Here is an 18,407-nt window from a genome sequence, read left to right as displayed (position 1 = left end):
CGTTGCACCATCGGGGAATTTCGTTGTTGTTAAGGTGGCACTGCGCATCACCGATGCCAGGCAGGAAGTGGGAATCGCCGAAGCAGCGAAGGGGCCGGTGCGGGGGAGTAGAGACGCACAGGGAACAGGGGAACCGACGTTACATTGTGGGAGTGAGCGGGCGAATGAAATGAAAAAAAAAAAAATAATAAAGAAAGAAAGAAACGCATTATAGCATTATGCGAACGAACGGGGCCCTAGTGACGCATTTACACGGCTGTTATTATCCCCCTTCGCGTCCACCCTGAACTAGGTAGGAAATATAAGTATCTATGATACCTGTGTGCACGATTGGCTGCCTGAAGCGACCACGTACGGAAAGCATCGCACATGTCGTCCGTTCACGTGTGTCTTTGAATACATTAATAAAGTCTGATCGGATTTGGATCTTCTGGTTCGGTGATTCGACCGTTCCCACGAACGGTCGAACGGACCATTGGGAATTGGGTTGTCGACCAACGGTGCTTCAATCTCGCGGCAATTGATGACTGACTGCGGCTAGTTTAGAGGACCGATTTTCAGCGAGTCCATTTCGTCTGGCCGAAAAGGAACGAAGAAACTTTCCGTTTGATTTATTTCGTTACAAATAAAAACAGGTGTACCACGTGAACCCCTTATAGCCACGAGTCGCTCGTTAACGACAAAGATCAATTAAATGCCCTCGTTTAAATCCTTTTCTAGATTCGAAGCATTTCGTGCAGAAACGTTCTCGTTTCCCTGGCCATCGATTCGTTGCTGATTGCTGCCCGTTGAAAAAAAAAAAAAAAGGAACCCTTGGGCGATTTTCAGCGGGCGGTGGTCGCGCGGTACCGATGACGGATTAGTTTGTTACGGCTTTCGGCTTACGAAGGGCGCAGGTAGGCCGTACCGATACGCGTGATTATTTATTGTGCGGACAGATTGGATCATTCAGAACACGCCGACGGGGGTCCCCTGTCTGTATGGACAGGGATCGAGCCGCCACCGGGAATATAACTCGATCCAACGAGCGATACGCCACGGCGATACAACCTCCAATTTTGTGTCAGCGACGATCCGCGCGCGGGTAGAAGACTGACGGAACGCGATTATTCACCAAATAACTCTCGACTTTATTTTCTCCTCTGATTCGTGCAGCCTTAAGCAATAAATAATCAATAGCTGTTTTTCATGTTGCAGATTTTTAGAGATGCTTTCAGGGGGTGGTTTTAACGATTCTTTTGTATTTTACTTGAAATTCAAGGTTGATACTTAGTAAATCATCTTTGACAGCGATGAAACGTATACCGTGAATACACAAGAATTTCCTACAGGTATTTTTAGAATACAATAGCGAGGAATACAATTAGCAATCAAGCTCATAGCAACCGTGCTGTTCGCGTTCGTGCACACCGATAACGAGTGTAGGTTGAACACGCGTAAACTTGTTTCCCGATGCGTTTCATTCGAAAATTAGTAATTATATATGGATAAATATCGTGGCTGGTTATCAAACGGCGTTAAAAACGTAGAACAACGTCGGGTAGTGGCTTATCAATACCGTAAAAATTACGACTTACAGCCATCATCGGTATTGGTTCCATATCGCGTTATTGCTCACGTAGCGACCACCATTAGTGTAATTGCATTTAATTGTCCAGCCCCCGTTTCGATTATTCAACGAATGATAAAGCTCAACCACTAATGGAATAGATAACCTTCGTGAAAAACACCTAATTGCAATACGTTTGTTTAGAATATTTTTTAATTGCTTTGTTTTCTAAATTATTTTCAGGACACATGGAATATTTACAATTATTTAGAAATCCGTCGGTTCAAAGCGAATCACTGAAACTCGTCAATTTCAAGTTTCGAGTACCATAACCTTCCTCAACCTTCCGAAACTTCCATCGCTCATGCTTTGCGCTATTGTATAACTGGGTTACAACTACATTTAGCAGAACTTCGTTAAAACGGTATGTCGCTATCACCGGGTATTATCGAGTCAAGGACCTTTTTCCAAGTACCTACCGATTATACTAACCATGGTAGGCGTAACACACTCGACGCAGAACTCTAAAAGTTATCTGCATAGAGATATCGAATAAATTGACAAACAAATATCAGTTAAAAAATGAAAGGCTCAAAGTTTCGTTCGAAACGGCTGAAGTGAAATAAGTAGTATAGTCTATGGTCAGACGCAAAGTCTGCTCAGTCACAGTAAACAGAATTCTGTCTAATGCGACATATTTTGATCGTTTGCCTGTGCTGAGTGAGTGTCTCAAATAATTTCTAATCATTCCAAACGAATGTTACATAACGTTGTTGTTACTTTGTTTCTTTATCGGGATGTGAAGGTCCCCTACAATTTTTTAAATGAATTGCTAATATATGTTTTTGAATTTGCACGAAGAATAAAATGTTGCAATTTTGCTGTAAACCTTTGTACCACTAAACTGATACCTAGTCTCAAGTATATTACTGTATCTAATATAGTAATCAGACAGATAATTTGCAACATGTTCAAGTCTTCGTTCATTTTACTTTATAATATCGTTTCGTGAAACTATCAAGAGATACATTGAAACTATTTAAATGAATTGATAATATACATTCGAGTATTATACCCTTATCGGCAAACTTCTTCCACTATGTAAAACTGTATAGAAAAAGTAGTTAATAGATTCTTTAAAATTCACAAAAATTCCATGATAGGACGTTCTACAATACTCGCGCAAAATTCAGGGCACTTTTAAACATCTTACGGTAACTCGTTCTTCGACGAAGAAACAGCTGGCCCACGAAGAGAGCCAGAGATCGCGGCACGAATCGGTGGGAGCGTTTTCATTTAGACGTAGATTATTCCTAGATGCCTCTCATAAATATTAAACACCGTGCTCGCACTCTCGAATTCACGCAGGCGAAACGTTGCCGTACTTTTTTACTCCGATACCTTGTCCCGGCTGCTGCGGTACCCCTTTTGCTTCTTCCCTCCTTCGCGTTCACCCTAAAGCGACGATCCGTCGCTCATCGAGTATGCATCGTCGATATCGACAGCAACGGGGGCTGTTACCAGCCTCATCGTTTAGCCGACGGCCACGTCGGAAGTCGTTTCTGGTCCCGGCGACGTCAATCACGTCGCACTGTGGGGCAAGAATCCCAAGAAACGGAGAAAAAATTCTACCTTAGAAGAAAAAAAAAAAATGTGTTAAGTGATTAATTCAAGCGGCTATTTCTTGGGATTCTATCCCGCTGCCCGCCGGGAGGGTTCTTCTTTCGGCTTTGTTTTTCCTCGCAAGAGATTCCCCGCGACCACCGGCTGACAGGAGGGTGCGATTTTTGCGCTCGACCTGAACGCGTAAAACTACGTGTACACGCGTGCACCGGAGCGTTCTCCAGGGTTGCTGGAGGGAACGAGATAACAGCAGCTTGCCACCGTGGCGTTCCCAGTGGCCATCGGCGTTATGCCCGGTCCGCACACGCCGGTTCTTTTTCTTTTTCTTCCTCCTCCTCGTCGTCGTCTTCTCGTTCTTCCCTCGGCTCGCGTACTTACGTATTCCGTCGCGAGGCGGTGCCGACTCGTCACGCGCATTTGCATACATTTCGAACCGCGGACCGTGCGCGTTTTTTGCCCGGATTCCTGCTGCCGTCCGGTTGCGGATGTCCCTACGCGTTCGTGCGGCTAGACCGATCACGATAATCGATGCCGGGGCAGAAATCAAAGAGCACCATCTCCGTGGGGCGTAGAAAGGTTCGTGGAACTTCGCGGAAGGAAAAATCCAGCCGCGGAATTTCTTTGAAAATATACTTGTACCGTGGTCGCGTTGCGAGTGTCCGAACGGTGTTTCCCAACTGCAAAAACGCCTCGGACGTTCCTCGGAGCCGAAGAATCTACACCTGCGTCGTTTCTATGACAGGGGAACGCCGACGCGAGCGGAGTAAATGAAATAAAAGAGGCGTAACTCGCGGACGAATCTCGTGGACAAAAGCGAACAACCCTTCTTTCTTCACCGTGATCCGCGTGTCACGCGGGTAGTAAATATCAATAAACAAAGCGGTAGTGCTGGCGAACCGCTCGAAGACCGAGCGACCGGCGAAATAAACCATGGTCGAGACGCGGTTTTAGCGCTGGGCCCCCTTTGTCGGGAGCCATCCCCTGCAACGTCGACTTTTTTCACCGAGCAATTAGAAAGAGATTTATTTCCGCCGGCACGCCGGGCGCACGCTCGCCGACCAACGGAGAAGGGAAGCAAGAGTTCCCTGTGTTGTGGCAGCAACATATTTTTCGGCCGATACCGTACGTACCTCTAACTCCGCGGCCATCTTACACGATCCACGCGTTCGTGTACGTGCCGTGTTAACTGACCGTTGGTCGTTGTGTGGGTACGCGAGCCGCGAGTTTCAGCGGACCGATCCGCCTGTACGAAACGTGAAACAATGCCGGGGCCGCGGGTGCTGCGTTTCTTTCGAGGTTAGACGAACCCGCACTGCGGTTTTAATGAACTCGTTTTGACGTGACGAGGCCATGCTTTCTTACCCTCTTTACCGTTTGCTGTCTTTTTTTGATATTAGCGATAAAGAAAAAGAGAAAGACCACGTTAACGTTTGATTTTCAAGGATTAATACAAATTCGGGAATAATAATTTTCTTTCTAAAGTTCTTTGTGATTCTATCCTTAACCCTCTCTTTCCCTCGAACACCTTCACCTGCCTGCGGCTCGTCGCTCCGCGGAACCAACTTAGTTAATTAAAGTAACCGTACGGTTTTTGATTGACGCCCAAGGCGTAAAAAGTGGTGGACGCGCGAACGCACCGGCACCCAAGCGTCCTTTGCCGATTGCGCAACCGCCGGAACCGAGGGTTGACGAGGAGTAGAAACGTGGGCTCACGTTTTTAAAGCGTCTTCTCGTCGCCCGTCAAACGCGATTCTTATCGGTTTTCAGGGGAATTACGCTGTTTCGTAGCTTGAGAACGAGACGCCCGTGAATTTCCTTGCGGCGTATAAATTCGAGCTAATAGATTCCTTTCTGTCTAAAATGGAAACGGAAACGTCCGCGTTCCCGTAGAAATCTCTTCGTCGATAAAATCCAACGCCGCTATCGTGATAGAGATTTCAGATACATTTCTTTTTCCACCAGATTGTTCACGGAACTTTTTCACGAGAAAGGGTTGACCCGTTGCGGCGGCGGTTCATTCGGCTCCGCGGAACCAAATGAAACTCCTCTCGCGTGTAGTCTAACCGAGCTTACGTAAGGTTGAGTAGCTCGTCACGTGCACGCAGCGCACGTATAGATCGCGCGAAGACACAAAAAAATACGCTGCATGTGCAATCCCAACGGTGCAGCACACGCGCATTAGTATCCGCTGCACAAACCGAACTCCGCGGCGTGTAGGTAGATAGGCAAAAGAAACGACGCTGTTACGAAACCAAGTAACTCCTTTTTTTCTTTTTTCATTTGCTTAAACCCGGTAGCGACGATGCGACGTATTACGTAGATTCCGGTCAAACGATTGAACCGTGCGATTCACGTTTCCTCTTTCGTGTCTTGCTGTCTCCGAATGGAATATTTTCAATGAAAAACTGATGAAGATTATTTTTATATTTTAAGTTTCACGAAGGTGTTTTTCTATAGTCGTCCTTCTCCCGCGCAAAATACGTACACGCGAGGCGTATATCATTACACGCGCTTCGTACTCGCAGAAATTTATATCGGACTCTGTAATTATCGGATGTTTGACGGACAGAAGGACAGCGACAACAGAGACAGTGAAAATTGCCGGCCTCTCCCGAGACCAACGTCTCAGGTCCACGTTAAATAGTACATCAACCTGAGCGACGACGAACTTCTTTTTCTTCATCATCTTCTTCTTCTTCTTCTTCTTCTTCTTCTCCGCCCTTTTTTCCTCTATAGCGGTCTCTCCCGCCAATAGCTACTGACAACCCGCGAAACGAGTTTCACCTGAACGGTCGTTCTTTGGATTTTTGTTGCAGGTGAAAATCTGGTTCCAGAATAGAAGAAGTAAATACAAGAAGATGATGAAAGCGGCACAGCAGGGTGGCGGAGGCGGTGGAGGGCAACACGGTAGTCTCCTAGCCGGTGGAACCGCTCTGCCTGGAGGACCATCCCCTCAACCGGGTCAACCCGGAAGTCTCATGCAAGGAGGTAAGTTTCCTCGTAATAATTTCAAAGAATAGTTTTGAAAAAGTTTCGCATCACGAGGTTGCTCGATGAAAAACGCACACGTCAGTCGTGTCACGAGTTTGAATAATTATCGTCTTGATTTCAAGTTGGACACGATTTTAATTATCCTGAAAATGCGGCGTTAGATCAATCGGCTCGACGGTTGAACGTAAGCCGTAACACGATACGTTTCAAGTGTACGAATGAATGTTAATTGGGATAAAGCTATGCTGAAAACGTAGTATGAATTTTTGTCGTTCTTGTTCTTGAACGCGAACGCAACTAACGAATATCCAATCGGAAGATATAAATCAATTAGAGATCGTTACGCCACCGACAGAGAACCGTTCGACAACCTTGCCGATCCAGATCTTAACTTGATTTTCGAGATGCAACTGGTTCAACAGATGCACCTGCCGAGTATCCTATAGACTGGATCGCGCGAAATGAAATTGCACCATTATTGAAAAAATAAATCCTCTGGTATCTCAAGCATCGATTCGGAATGTTTCAGGTGGTGGAAGTTCTGTGTCGGGTAGTCCGACGACAGGGTACCTCGGAGGGATGGGAGGCGGTGCAGGGGGTCACACCCCCGGCAGTTCGAGCCCCGGAAGCGAGATGTCGCCTCAGCACAACGAGAGTCCACCCGCACCCTCTTGGCCGGGCGAGATGAAGCACCATCCGCATCCGCACGCGCCACCGCATACCCACCACCACCCCCATACGCCTGGACACCATCCACCGCCTCCGCCGCCACCACCCCATCACGCGGGTTACATGCCACAGTACTCCTGGTATCAGGCGGATCCTAATCCCGGACTCCTCACGTAAGTACCATTTCCGGACGCTATTCTGTATAAAGATATTTTCTAAAATTTCAATTTTGTTTTTAATATTTTCCCAGTGCAGAGGAAAATTAAATTAAATTTATTCGAGCTATTTTTCCCCCTATTTTCATGGAAGGTACGAGGGGTGAGTTTTAATAGCTCGGTGGTTTTTGGTATTTTTCAGGGTGTGGCCAGCGGTTTAACGAAGATGTCGTTCGAACTGTGTTCAGGAGGAACCTCTTCTTCGTAGCACCGCGGACGTGCCAGCGCCCCTGCCTCAAAGTGTGAATACGTATAGCACCTGTCGCGATGGAATTCGCGTTCGATGTTAATATTGTTTCTATTCTATTACGGTCGATTTCCATATGAACCTGTCCAAGGTGACAGATTTCACCGTCGTAGCAAACTTAGAGAATCTGGATCGTCCAAGACGAGACAACCTGCTAAATCAAACGCGAACATTCTTGACGAAAATGTAAATCACGAACGATTATTTATCATAAACGATGATCGCGAATGATTGATCGTTAAAGATATGACGAATACCGATCTCGTTTACTGACGCTGCCTAACGCGAAACCGAAAGCGCGACTAATTGTCAGTCACAAGAATCGCGAAACGCGTAGAATCTCCTATTGAAGATCGTCATCGAATCCACGAAACCGGACGAACTAGGTTAACCGATGATCGTTGATCGATCTAACAGAGCATCATTATCGTCATCGAAGATTTCAACTGGCCGGGATAAAGTTTCCTTAGCTTCGTTAAATGTCAAGTTGGCGAATCGTGGTATGGCGAATACGTCGGTGTACAATTATCCCGTTCGGCTCGGACCAAGGATCCGTTTTCGGATCCATCCAAAGCGATCTCCGTTCGTCTGGTAAATGTCAATCCGTTCGATGACGTTAGTCGATCTATCCCCTTGTGACAGTTGGCCAATCGAAATGGCTGACCCACTTCGTGATGGAAGCTGTGATCCAACGTCGTGCGAGCGAGAAGAATGGATAAAGGGGGGCAGCAAAGGAACGGACGAAGGGAGAATGAGAGAAAGGGAGTGAGAAGCGTTGCAGAAACTCGTGGTCGTCGAGAGTGGTCGTTCCTCAAGGCGGTTGGAAGTAATGAAATCCTAATGACATTTTCGTGAGTCAAACGATCTCGGCAATCACGGTGGCGCGGTGTAATCACCGGTCCCTCCTTTCCGGATGAAGCAACGTACCTCCTCCGAAAAGGAGCGGAGAACGCGAGTTACGCGCGTGCGATTTTCGACGAATCTCCAAGAGGATGAGCGACGAGGATGGGGACTGGAGAAAAATCATTATCCCGAGCGACGACGCGACGGACAGCTGTGACGTGCGTGTTCATTAAATTCATGAAAGTCACTCAGTTTAGTGTTTCGTGCGTGTTGAATCAGAATCGGTGACACTTCTTTCTTTTTTTTTTTTACAGTGGTATCCCGATGGTAACTCGAATTTCCGTCGGAATTCATCATCTCTCCCTTCGTTCGTGATCGTTCGTCGGCGTACGTCGAAACGTTCCAGGTTTTACGCTGTTTTTACCGTTTCCCGTCGGCCATGTTGGCTCACCCTTGCCATCTTGCGTCCGCCAACGATCTAGCTAGCTTTCAAAAGAGACACCACGAAACCGCAGAAAAAGACGGTTGCGGTTTGCGACCAAGGGGAAACTGGGAGGGTCGGTGAAGCCCCACCGCTGACCCAAATCCTCTGGCGTGTCGGTGCAACAATGGTCGTCTCATGAGAACGCGGTCTCGCACGGTTCCTTTACTTCCTGATTCTGCCTTCTTTTTTCGCCTACAAAGATTGCCCGCCGTCTGGCCAACGACGCGACGGAATTCGTGAAATCCGCGCCGAGATAACCCTTTCATACTTTTCCACCCTCTATCGGTGAAATCCTTCAAACTTCTTTATATTCAAAATAAACAGAACCTCGATTAAAGGGCCTAATTAAAAATGTATTTTGTATACAAAAGAAGCTTTTTACAAAAATATACTGTAATTAAGTTTGCGCTTAGAAATGCTTCATCGCGTCAATCGAATTTTTCAACTTTTTAAATTCAAATTCAAATCGAGGTCCTGTCTGTAATATAATTCAAAAATCAACGTCGCGATGTTGGAAAGTCAGTTTCACGACGCTTTCGTGTTCCTCGAAAAAACCGCGCGAAGGAAAAACGGGGACGAGTTAGATCGACGGGCCTGGTTCACGCGACTTTCCATCAGAATTCCAGCGTCGCGATTCCAGGCGTCGGGCGACGACAATCGGGACGCGGTATCTCGAGTGTACGCGGAGAACGTTTCAACGCGACGATGACGACAATGATTCCCTCCGTGTATACTAATAAGTGCCGTTAGCTTCGACCGCAGAGAAGAAGCGGTTCTTGCGTTTTCGATTCGGTGCAATAAGGAGGCGTGCGCGTGTATAATTTAAGACGAAGTTCCCTCAGTTCCTAAATTGCGTGTAGATGCGAGTGTATTAGCGAGAAAACAGCGTAAAACGCGCGAGCGAGGAGGAGCGTGTTACTCGACGGCGAAGCGGAAACGGGACGGTGAACGTCGTGCAAAGAACGGAGAAAAATAAAAAGAGAAAAAACGATGGAAAAGTCCGTAGAATTTACTAGCGTTACTAGTCTCGGTGCATGTCAACGAGGATCGATCGTGATTGGTGAAAATGATCGCGTATCGATCCTCGTACGCGTGTAAATATTGCACCGGGGCCCAAACACTCCCCCGCCCTTAGCACGTAAGCCGTAAAAATGAAAGAAATCTGTGTAAAATACGATATTGTGATAAGAGTGTAAAGAGATGAGAGAGGAAGCCAGAGAAAATCGTCTATATACATATAGGTTAACAACACACGGCAGACCCCCCCTCCCCAAGTTTATCAATTTTATCGAGTACCCTTGTACGAATATAGATATTACGAGGACTAAAAATACCTTAATTATGATTACTATTGTATAAAATATGAATAATAACTAATTAATTCAATTTAAAACGAACGATCTAGGGTTTATTCACCATCCCTTCTCGATTCCACGTGGAAACCAATTCAATTTCAATATTATCGATCGATCAATTCGATCTTTCCAGGATAACTGCAACGTCGAACGGATATCTAATGTCCTGACGATAGGTTCCAGTTCCTTTTTTCTACTTTTTCTCTTTGTTCACCGGTAGCGGACACCACCTGCCGTTCTAGAGCCGGCGTACGCATGCTCTACTTTTATGGATAACTGTACTCCTATCTCGCTTAAAGCGAAGCCATCAACTATCGTCCGACGCGGGTCTACATGGTGTCTTGGAAAAGTCTTGCAGAAAATAAAAATCCACGATCGAATTCTATGACGTCGGAACGGTAAGTATTTCATTTTAATATTCAGATCCGGCATCATTGGATATCATTGCACCATGTCCGTCTCATTAACGATGATAATGGTGACGGAGCTTAATAAGGCAATTACCCATCGAACGATTAAATCGTTCGTTTATCCGAATATTGATTTTCACGAGACAAAGGCCACTTCTGGCCGACAAAAGCGGCCATGTTTCAGGCACTCAGTCGTTCGCTACGCGCGACTACGCTTGCTCGTCCGTGCGGCACCACCGACAGAAAAAGGTGTACCGATGTGTTCCAATGAATGCAGTGTGCGCGCCTCGCCGCGGTTTTCAAACGTAAACTTATACTCGATGAAAAGGGAGAAAAAAGCAGGGAGGAGATAGGAGGAGAGAGAAAGAGGGACGAGCGTGGCACGACAATGCAGCGGCATAAAGTCTCACAAGACGCACGGGAAACCTCCTTGCAACGGGGGACAAAAACCTATAATGGACACAATGGTCGATGGATCTCGGCTGTGAGCCTTCGACTGGAAGGCGCCGGTATTCATTGTGGTGTACCTTCGAAAAGATTATGTCGAGTGGATGTTTGCTTCTTCGTCCCGGTAGCGATTCAGCGCGCACTTGGAATTTGTGTGCCGTTTTTCTTTTTTTTTTCTCTCTTTTCTTCCCTTTTTGCCGGTGTATACATTCGACGCGGCGAGGAAGCGTTCGATCTCGCAAAGAATCTTTAATAAAATATGCTTTCGATTTGGAAAAGGGTTAAGAAAGATGAATTTTAAACGGTACCGTGTGTACACGTGTACCGATGGCAAACGACCGCTTCCGTCTAATCAAATCCGTGTCGGAGATCGTGTTCCAGACAAATGCTCGGGACCTTGTATAAAGGCTCGTTTAATTCAACTTCCCTCAACATCCCCTTATTCTATTATCCAGGCCACCATTCCACCTTCTCTCGTTTAATTGCATTCCCGAAGATGAGATGCGAATCTACAGGGCGAACAAACATCAGGCGAGTAGAAAATTAAACTATTAAACCGCTCGTGAACTCGAGTATCGCGCGTCGCGATCATCTTGGCCCTCCCTGAACGTAGGTGAGGAGAGGAACGCGCGGACTTCGTGTAGTTTCCTCGTTTATCGTTGCCAGAGATCGTGCCACCGGGTTGCCCCGACTTTAAGCAATTAGCATTTAACCCACATATCGGCCTCCTCGCCACGGAACTACGCCGACCGAAATTCATCCGTGGAAAAAGCGTACAGTAGCTGGCTGGATATTAATATCTCGAATATTTAATATTAATGCGAATCGTTGTAGTTTTGAACGTTTCGAACCTAGAGGGAAATAGAAGCAAGTTGATCGTTCGGTTGATACGCGGACGTACACGCGTTCGTTAACGCGCGGTCGAGTAGGAAAGGGAATTAGTATCGTGGGGTCAGGAAGAACGAGCCACGACCTGCTAAGACGGTGAACGATATCGAATAAACAAACGAAACGAGTGGGAGGCGGAGGAAGTGGCGGATATTAAGGTCTTCGTGACGGAACTTGCCTCGTATTATAGCGAGCTAAGTGAGGAGGTCTCCTCGTCTGGTCGAACTAATTCTATTACTTCGTCCCTTCCTTCCACCACCATACTTCTATCTGTCGGGGATCATCGTTGAATTGTCTTTCATACTATCATCCGCGTCTTCTGCATCGATCTCTGTCGAAAAATATTAATTTTCAAAAATAAAAGAGTATTCAATGTCTCTTTCACAAGGTTCTAATGGACAGTTAAATTTATCCCTATAATTTCTGGCACGAGAGCTGCATACCAATAACTGTCTTTCAATCGGGTTCATAAACGTCGTTTTCTCGAGCCGTGGCCTTCAAGGATGAACCCGTTGGTTTTCATCCACATAAGAGAATTATGGGATTAGAACGCGCGAGGGTCGTTGAGAGAAAGATGGCAGGGGCAGCCAGAAGGTTAGGGGTTGCCCGACAATGTCGCGCAAACGAGCGAGCCACCCCATGCGCGAGACCGCCACGCCCTTCTTGCTGCGTGGAATCGCAAATTGGCACCCCAACCTGACCACCTCTTGCTTCTTCCATCTAACTTTTCCTCCTTTTCCGACGCCGACCCTGTCCTCTCTGCTGAGAGCCGGGATTTTCAAGCTTGGAAATTGAACAGTTTCATTTAATAACTAATGATTTTTTAAAAGAAATTTTAGCAACGACATAAGGTGATTACGTAAAATTTTATTAAATCTAAGGGTAATTTTCCAGACCGTTGATTTCTCAAATTCTTTGCCGTTCAAATTCGACACGCTTGCAGTGACTGAAATACCGTTGGCATAACACATAATGGTTTTTTAACGTCGAATTGTCGCGACGCCTTCTGGACACATCCAGCTGGCGAAGTTGCACCGCACAGAGGCACAAAGGTCGAAAGGAAACGTACGCAGAACTCCGCCCAGCGTATCGTTTGTCTCACAAGGGTTGAAGCCACGTGGCGGAAAGACGCACGCGTATTCGTGAATTAAGCAAGCAACTTGCTTTATAATTCAACAACCGTCCGCGACGTTTCTTGCATCTTGTTTTCATATTCCACTTAACGTTACGTGTAGAATTTACGTTGAAATCGTCGAACTTATTCCATTACAGGCATAAACGTTTATATGAATATTCCAGATCGGATGAAACGTTTAGGTAATGATATGCACAAATTAGACGAGGCAAAGCAGTATAGAAGCGAGTAAAAAATAATCAAGCCACTAATTGCTGTTACAATTTATGCCGACAGTTTCTCAGGAATTGGAAGAAAAACGAAATTAAAGTCCCGAGTTATTTTACTTTCAAATCGCATCATTTCTTATATTGATTCATATCTCTGCTATCGTTAATAGAAATGTGCTGAAGAATCTCAAAGGTTGTACGCGAGTTTCTTTAAATATTAAACACCTTTCTCGGTAATAGACGCAACATGAATATTGAAAACGACTGAGAAAAACAAGAACGAAGAGAATAAACAGTTGCACAATGATTATTCCCCCCGAAAATCAATTGCGCGTTGCAAAAGACGAAGAGAAAAAAAAAAGAGAATGTCGGATGAATCGGCATAACACGGCGAACATATCGGATAAATTGGCTTTTATTGGTCCCCACTGTCCACAGCGACGAGTTATGAGCATGGTGATCGTTAAGGTGATTAAGAAATCACTTGCCATTAACGCTCATTTAGGAGCCAGGGCTAATCCCGTCGTATCAAGTCTCGGTCTCCTCCTTATTTTCTATATTATATCCTCACCCGTGTTTTCGCCTTTCCATTCCAAACAATTCTTCTCGTTTGCCATTCTGTGTTTTTACGCAAACTTGCGCCATTGAAAAATCCAAGAGAACGTAAAAAAGAAAATGGGAAGAAAAGTCAAGTGTGTCGAAGCGATCTGTCGACATCTTCCTTTATTTCTGACGTTAAGAAGGGTTAAGGGGATTAGGATGAGGGCCCGGGGGAACGGCTTCCAGAGGACACGAGTCCTCTTTCAGTGGCCCGTACCTTCGAGGGACTACCTGTCAGCTAAAGCCGCGCAAAAATAAACAGATTTAAAGGAACTTCGGGCACGGTAGTCGGAAAGAACCGAGAACCATTGGACAGCGGGCGTGTGTCCGACCCCCTGACCCACTCTCTCGAGTGGGGTCACTTTAGAAAAGTGCTGGTGACACTAATCTGACGTTAACGGGGCCCACGGTAATCCTAGATCTTATCTGTTGACGGTAGCCAAATCGTTGGCGAAATTATAGCTACGATAACGTCTAACTAAGCGAAGATTTTTTGCTCGTTTCTCAATCGACGGCAGGTTAAAGAGTTGAATGGGAATGGAATCGTTTGCAGGAATTAGTCGTGTCAAGTTAGAGGGATGCATCTGTTTGTTCTGCGTGCATTTTTCAACAGGTCTGAACGTTCTGGTCTATAAATCGTGCAGTCTTCTTGCATCGATACTTCTTTTGTCGCACAACCACGAGCACCGCGAAGAAAGGAAACATTTCATGTATTATTCACGGGGGTGGAGAACGTACGCGATCATTTATAGAACGTTCCCTTGGAATATCTTTCTTTCCACTGTTATTTCTATTTTTGATTCCCTTTTTTATTGCTTCATTATTAGTTCCAAACATGTGTACAATTATGATAGATCACACATGAGCAAGATTATAAACTTAATATAATTAAATGATTTTAAATATTTGAAGTCATATTATTAAGCTCAATAGTGTTTACTTTGCATTGCGAATAAAACAATCAATACATTCGTTGTTAATGTCATAATTTACGAACCGTAACATCGAGGAGTAAACTCGAGGGGTTGAAGTCGTAGCTCACCACCCTGATCTAAGACGTTCTATAGACCCTCCTGGTAACACCCTAGTTTTCCTCGTAACTCGAGCTACAGTCTTCGAAGGTTGAACGACTGAAAATCGTAGGCGAAGTCAAAGGAAAAGGAAGGGAAAACGAACGCACGATTATATGTTGAATAATTGATAGTAAAAGTTAGATACATCGATGTTCTTTTATGTTTTTTTTTTTCTTTTTTTTGGATCGACTCAAAGAAAAGGAAAATCAATGAAGACTATTCATTCGATTCCTTTTTTTGCAAACAATTGCGAGGGCCAAATTAAAGATATCATCATTTCAGATGATTATTTTATTAGAAGTACAGGGACTGTGGGGTCTAACACGATAGTGTCTCAATCAATACATGCTGGTAGATAACATAATCAAGATGAATTAGAATGTCTGAGGGGGACGAGAATATTGAAGATGAAGGGTGTTTTCTAAAAAAAATAACAAATTCTATTCGAGACATTTTTGAAAGACCAGGAGTCAAATCCTCTAACACTTAATCTTTCTAATGGTCATTTTTACAAAAGTTCCTCTTTTGTCCCTCGTCATCATCAAGCTTGAAAAAGCAAAATTTATGAGTTCTGTCGTAACATAAAGGTACAAGTATAAACTTGCAAATCTCCTTGAGTGCACACAGGCAGCTGTACTATTCGCGAGCACCAACGGTTCTTCGGGGCGCTTGTAAATGCGAAAAACGCCTCGAGGCCAGTGCCGGCATCGGCGAGTTCACGCCCCCGGTGTCTCGGACACAATCGCGATCGAAAGGAGGGTAAAAAAAAAAAAAGAAAAAAGAAAAAAGCACGCGCAATGAAAAAGCCGACCGGTGTTAGAGTGCAGGGGTACTTTACAATGTGGGAGGACTTGGTGTGCGCCCCATGTAAGTTTTTTTCACCCTACCTTCGACATTCCACCCTCTGTCCGTCTCTCTCACCCTCTGGCCTTTCTTCAACCTCGACTGCAACCCCCGGCAAGTCGGCCGCATGTACCGGGTGCTTCCGGTGTAACCGGATATCGTCGTTCGCATTGACATTAATTTATAAAATATTCCTGGCGACACCCCCTCTCGTGCCACGCCTATGTGAGATCGGTCTTTGAAAGTTCAAGCGCCTTTTTTATTTATCAATCTATGCTTGTTTCGAAATTCATATACGTTCAAATATTTCGAATTAATTAATTTTCCCTGCAAAATAATGGATGGAAACCAATTGCGCTTTCCAGCTGCCCCACAGTTATCTACGTCTACCATCTACATCGCGAAAAGTTTCGATGAAAGCTACAACAAAGTGATAGAAATGTCTGAAGTTACCCATATTTAACTACCACGTGGTGTATTTAATTTTTACGCTAAGTATCATAAATTACGCGACCATCCATGCCCGCGCTGAAGTCTCGTACTTAAAGTACCCCTATCTCCTGAAACATGAAACATGAACGAACCATTTAACTCATAAATTTGTTGAAGTAACGCATTGTTATCTACCCAATACAAATGATGTTGTCTGAACAACGATGATATCGGCTGATCAGAGTTTAAGGTTCGAACACGACGAGGCTACGTTAGATGGTGAACGAAGAGGGTTGAATTAGGTTCCTTTATACTGCCCCGATAACGAAACAGTCAAAGGTACTGGGACGGATCACCGTTTCAACCTATCATCGCGTCCGATTTCAGGGCTCGGGTGGCACGCGTCAACCCTTCTTACGCGTGGCCCTTCAAACCTTTGTCAAGCACACGCATCGCTCGCTTTATTTTACAACGCGCCGCTGTACTATTATTTTCGAATTTGTCGGACAACGGGATTAACGCGACTCGAAGCTCGTTAATGGATGGCGGCGGTGGAATTTCGTGTACGCGCGTGTCACCCCTAATTGGGGATCTTCTTCACTGATTCAACTTTGAAAATAGTGTATAAATTATTTTCTCAGCTGAACGGATTCGAACGGAACACCACATCAGCTGGTCAGCAGGAATTCTACCACGGATGATGTCTTTCGATATCATTATCCCAAGAAGCACTGGTATAATAACATCTCTTCAGCAACGCATGGACTTCTTCCCGAAGAAGTGCCGCTTGAAATTCAGCTCGAGTCGTAGCTTCATTACTAACCGAGTGTTTTGTCGTGTACGTTGCAACGTACTACTCCAAACAGGGAGCGAGACGAGCGTTATTGCATTATCGAAGAAATGATCCCTTCGATGATTCTCCTTATTTCATTATCCGAATAAAATACCGGGAACGATAACGTGTTTCTCGAAACACGTGGAACCCTCCTCTTCGGGCGGCTTCTTGAAATTCAGCTTGTGAGAAAAATTCATTAGGGTGGTATTGCGAGCTCCAAATTGAATTCGGCATACTGCCGGCACGAAAGGGTTAATTGGTACAAAACAATGCGTGAACTTCTTTCCACGTTGGTGGACAACAGCAGGTCCTCGCGATGCTGAGAGACAACGAAGCCGAAGAAGAAGAACAGCACGCGACTCGAATGTAATTGACGCGTGGTTCCGTTTCCAGTAAGCTAACCGATGTCCAGGACTCGCTAGTAAGGTCCGTTCGTTCCATAATACGCTTAATGAGGACCCGTTAATTACGCTAATGAACAGCCAGCGAGCAGATCTACTCTTCTCTTTCACCGGCTATTATTTCCCCGTTTCTCTTTGCTTAAAACTGGCTCCTCATTTATTCTTTTTTAATCATCCTCATTTCTCTGTACGTACTATCAATTTTCTTATCGACAGGTGGACGAGCGTGTGCTCGTTGGTTCGCTTTATTTATGGTCCTCGTTAGTTAACTAAATATCTGTAATTTTTATTCTTAAATTGGACACTCCGATGACGAATAGACTTTCGTATACAGACGGATACGTGGAAGGTGGAAAAGGGAGGGAACGAAGCCGCGAGCGTACGAGGAATGCAAGGGAAAAATTCTAGCATGCATTCTCCTATACATCGTACGTTTGTTCGTCTTCTTCTTTTACTCTCACCTTTATCCCACGTTATTGAAGGAACTCGCGAGCTCTCTCAAGGCTGCTGCCTGACTTTTCGTGCCAGCCACGCAGACGCAATTTGCCTTTCGGCCATTGTCATTTCTGCACGATACGCGTCGCTCGTGCGTGGCATCCTCTACGCTTGGATCACCGTCTTTCTTTCTTCTTCTCTAACCGACGAGTGCATCGCGATTTTGAAGAGTACACCTGACCTAAATAATATTCAACGTAACTTCTTAATAAAAATATTTCCTTCGTATTGTGTATGAATGTTGACTGATCGGTTCGCGGTTAAGTAAGCCTCGCGGTTGATGAATTAACGAGAAAAATCCGCGCGTTCTCGGGAAAACCGTCTCCGTGATTTCATCTCTTACGCAACGAGAACAACATATTTCCTCTGTTAATCGAATAGAATCGTGGCCGAGCATTTGTGTGCTAATGCGTTTACTGGCTAAAGGAGTTTTACTATAATCGATTCGTCGGCTAGGGACTAAAGGACAAACCGGCTTGACAATGATGGATTAGAATTGTAGGACTAATGAAGCAATTACAACGATTCCACCAGCTTTCCGGAGACATAAATTATCGGTGATTGATACTTTCGATGTGTTTACGAGCGATATTTACCTGGCGAAACACACAGGTAAGAAGGCTTCTCAGTGTCCGATAAAGAATCCGCACGCGAAGCTTTCAA

At 45.2% G+C, this 18,407-nt stretch overlaps 2 protein-coding genes across 3 annotated transcripts in view; one reads left to right on the top strand and one right to left on the bottom strand.

Moving 5' to 3' along the window:
• Nucleotides 1–10,018, top strand: part of LOC114878973 (homeotic protein distal-less) — a 55,714-nt gene extending 45,696 nt beyond the window's left edge. For both annotated transcript variants that reach the window (XM_029193382.2, XM_029193383.2), the window contains exons 3-5: nt 5,989–6,160; nt 6,693–7,005; nt 7,190–10,018. In XM_029193382.2, the coding sequence (XP_029049215.1) occupies nt 5,989–6,160; nt 6,693–7,005; nt 7,190–7,208 (504 nt within the window). In that variant the 3' untranslated portion in view covers nt 7,209–10,018. The remainder of the gene's footprint in view (nt 1–5,988; nt 6,161–6,692; nt 7,006–7,189) is intronic.
• The window catches only part of LOC114876473, a 139,455-nt gene that overhangs the window by 61,597 nt on the left and 59,451 nt on the right, over nt 1–18,407 (bottom strand). The gene's annotated exons all lie outside the window — the stretch shown is intronic.

The sequence above is a fragment of the Osmia bicornis genome, chromosome 14 (assembly GCF_907164935.1).
Source record: "Osmia bicornis bicornis chromosome 14, iOsmBic2.1, whole genome shotgun sequence".
NCBI classification, from domain to species: Eukaryota; Metazoa; Arthropoda; class Insecta; order Hymenoptera; family Megachilidae; genus Osmia; species Osmia bicornis.
This window is presented reverse-complemented; position numbering and strand designations above follow the sequence as displayed.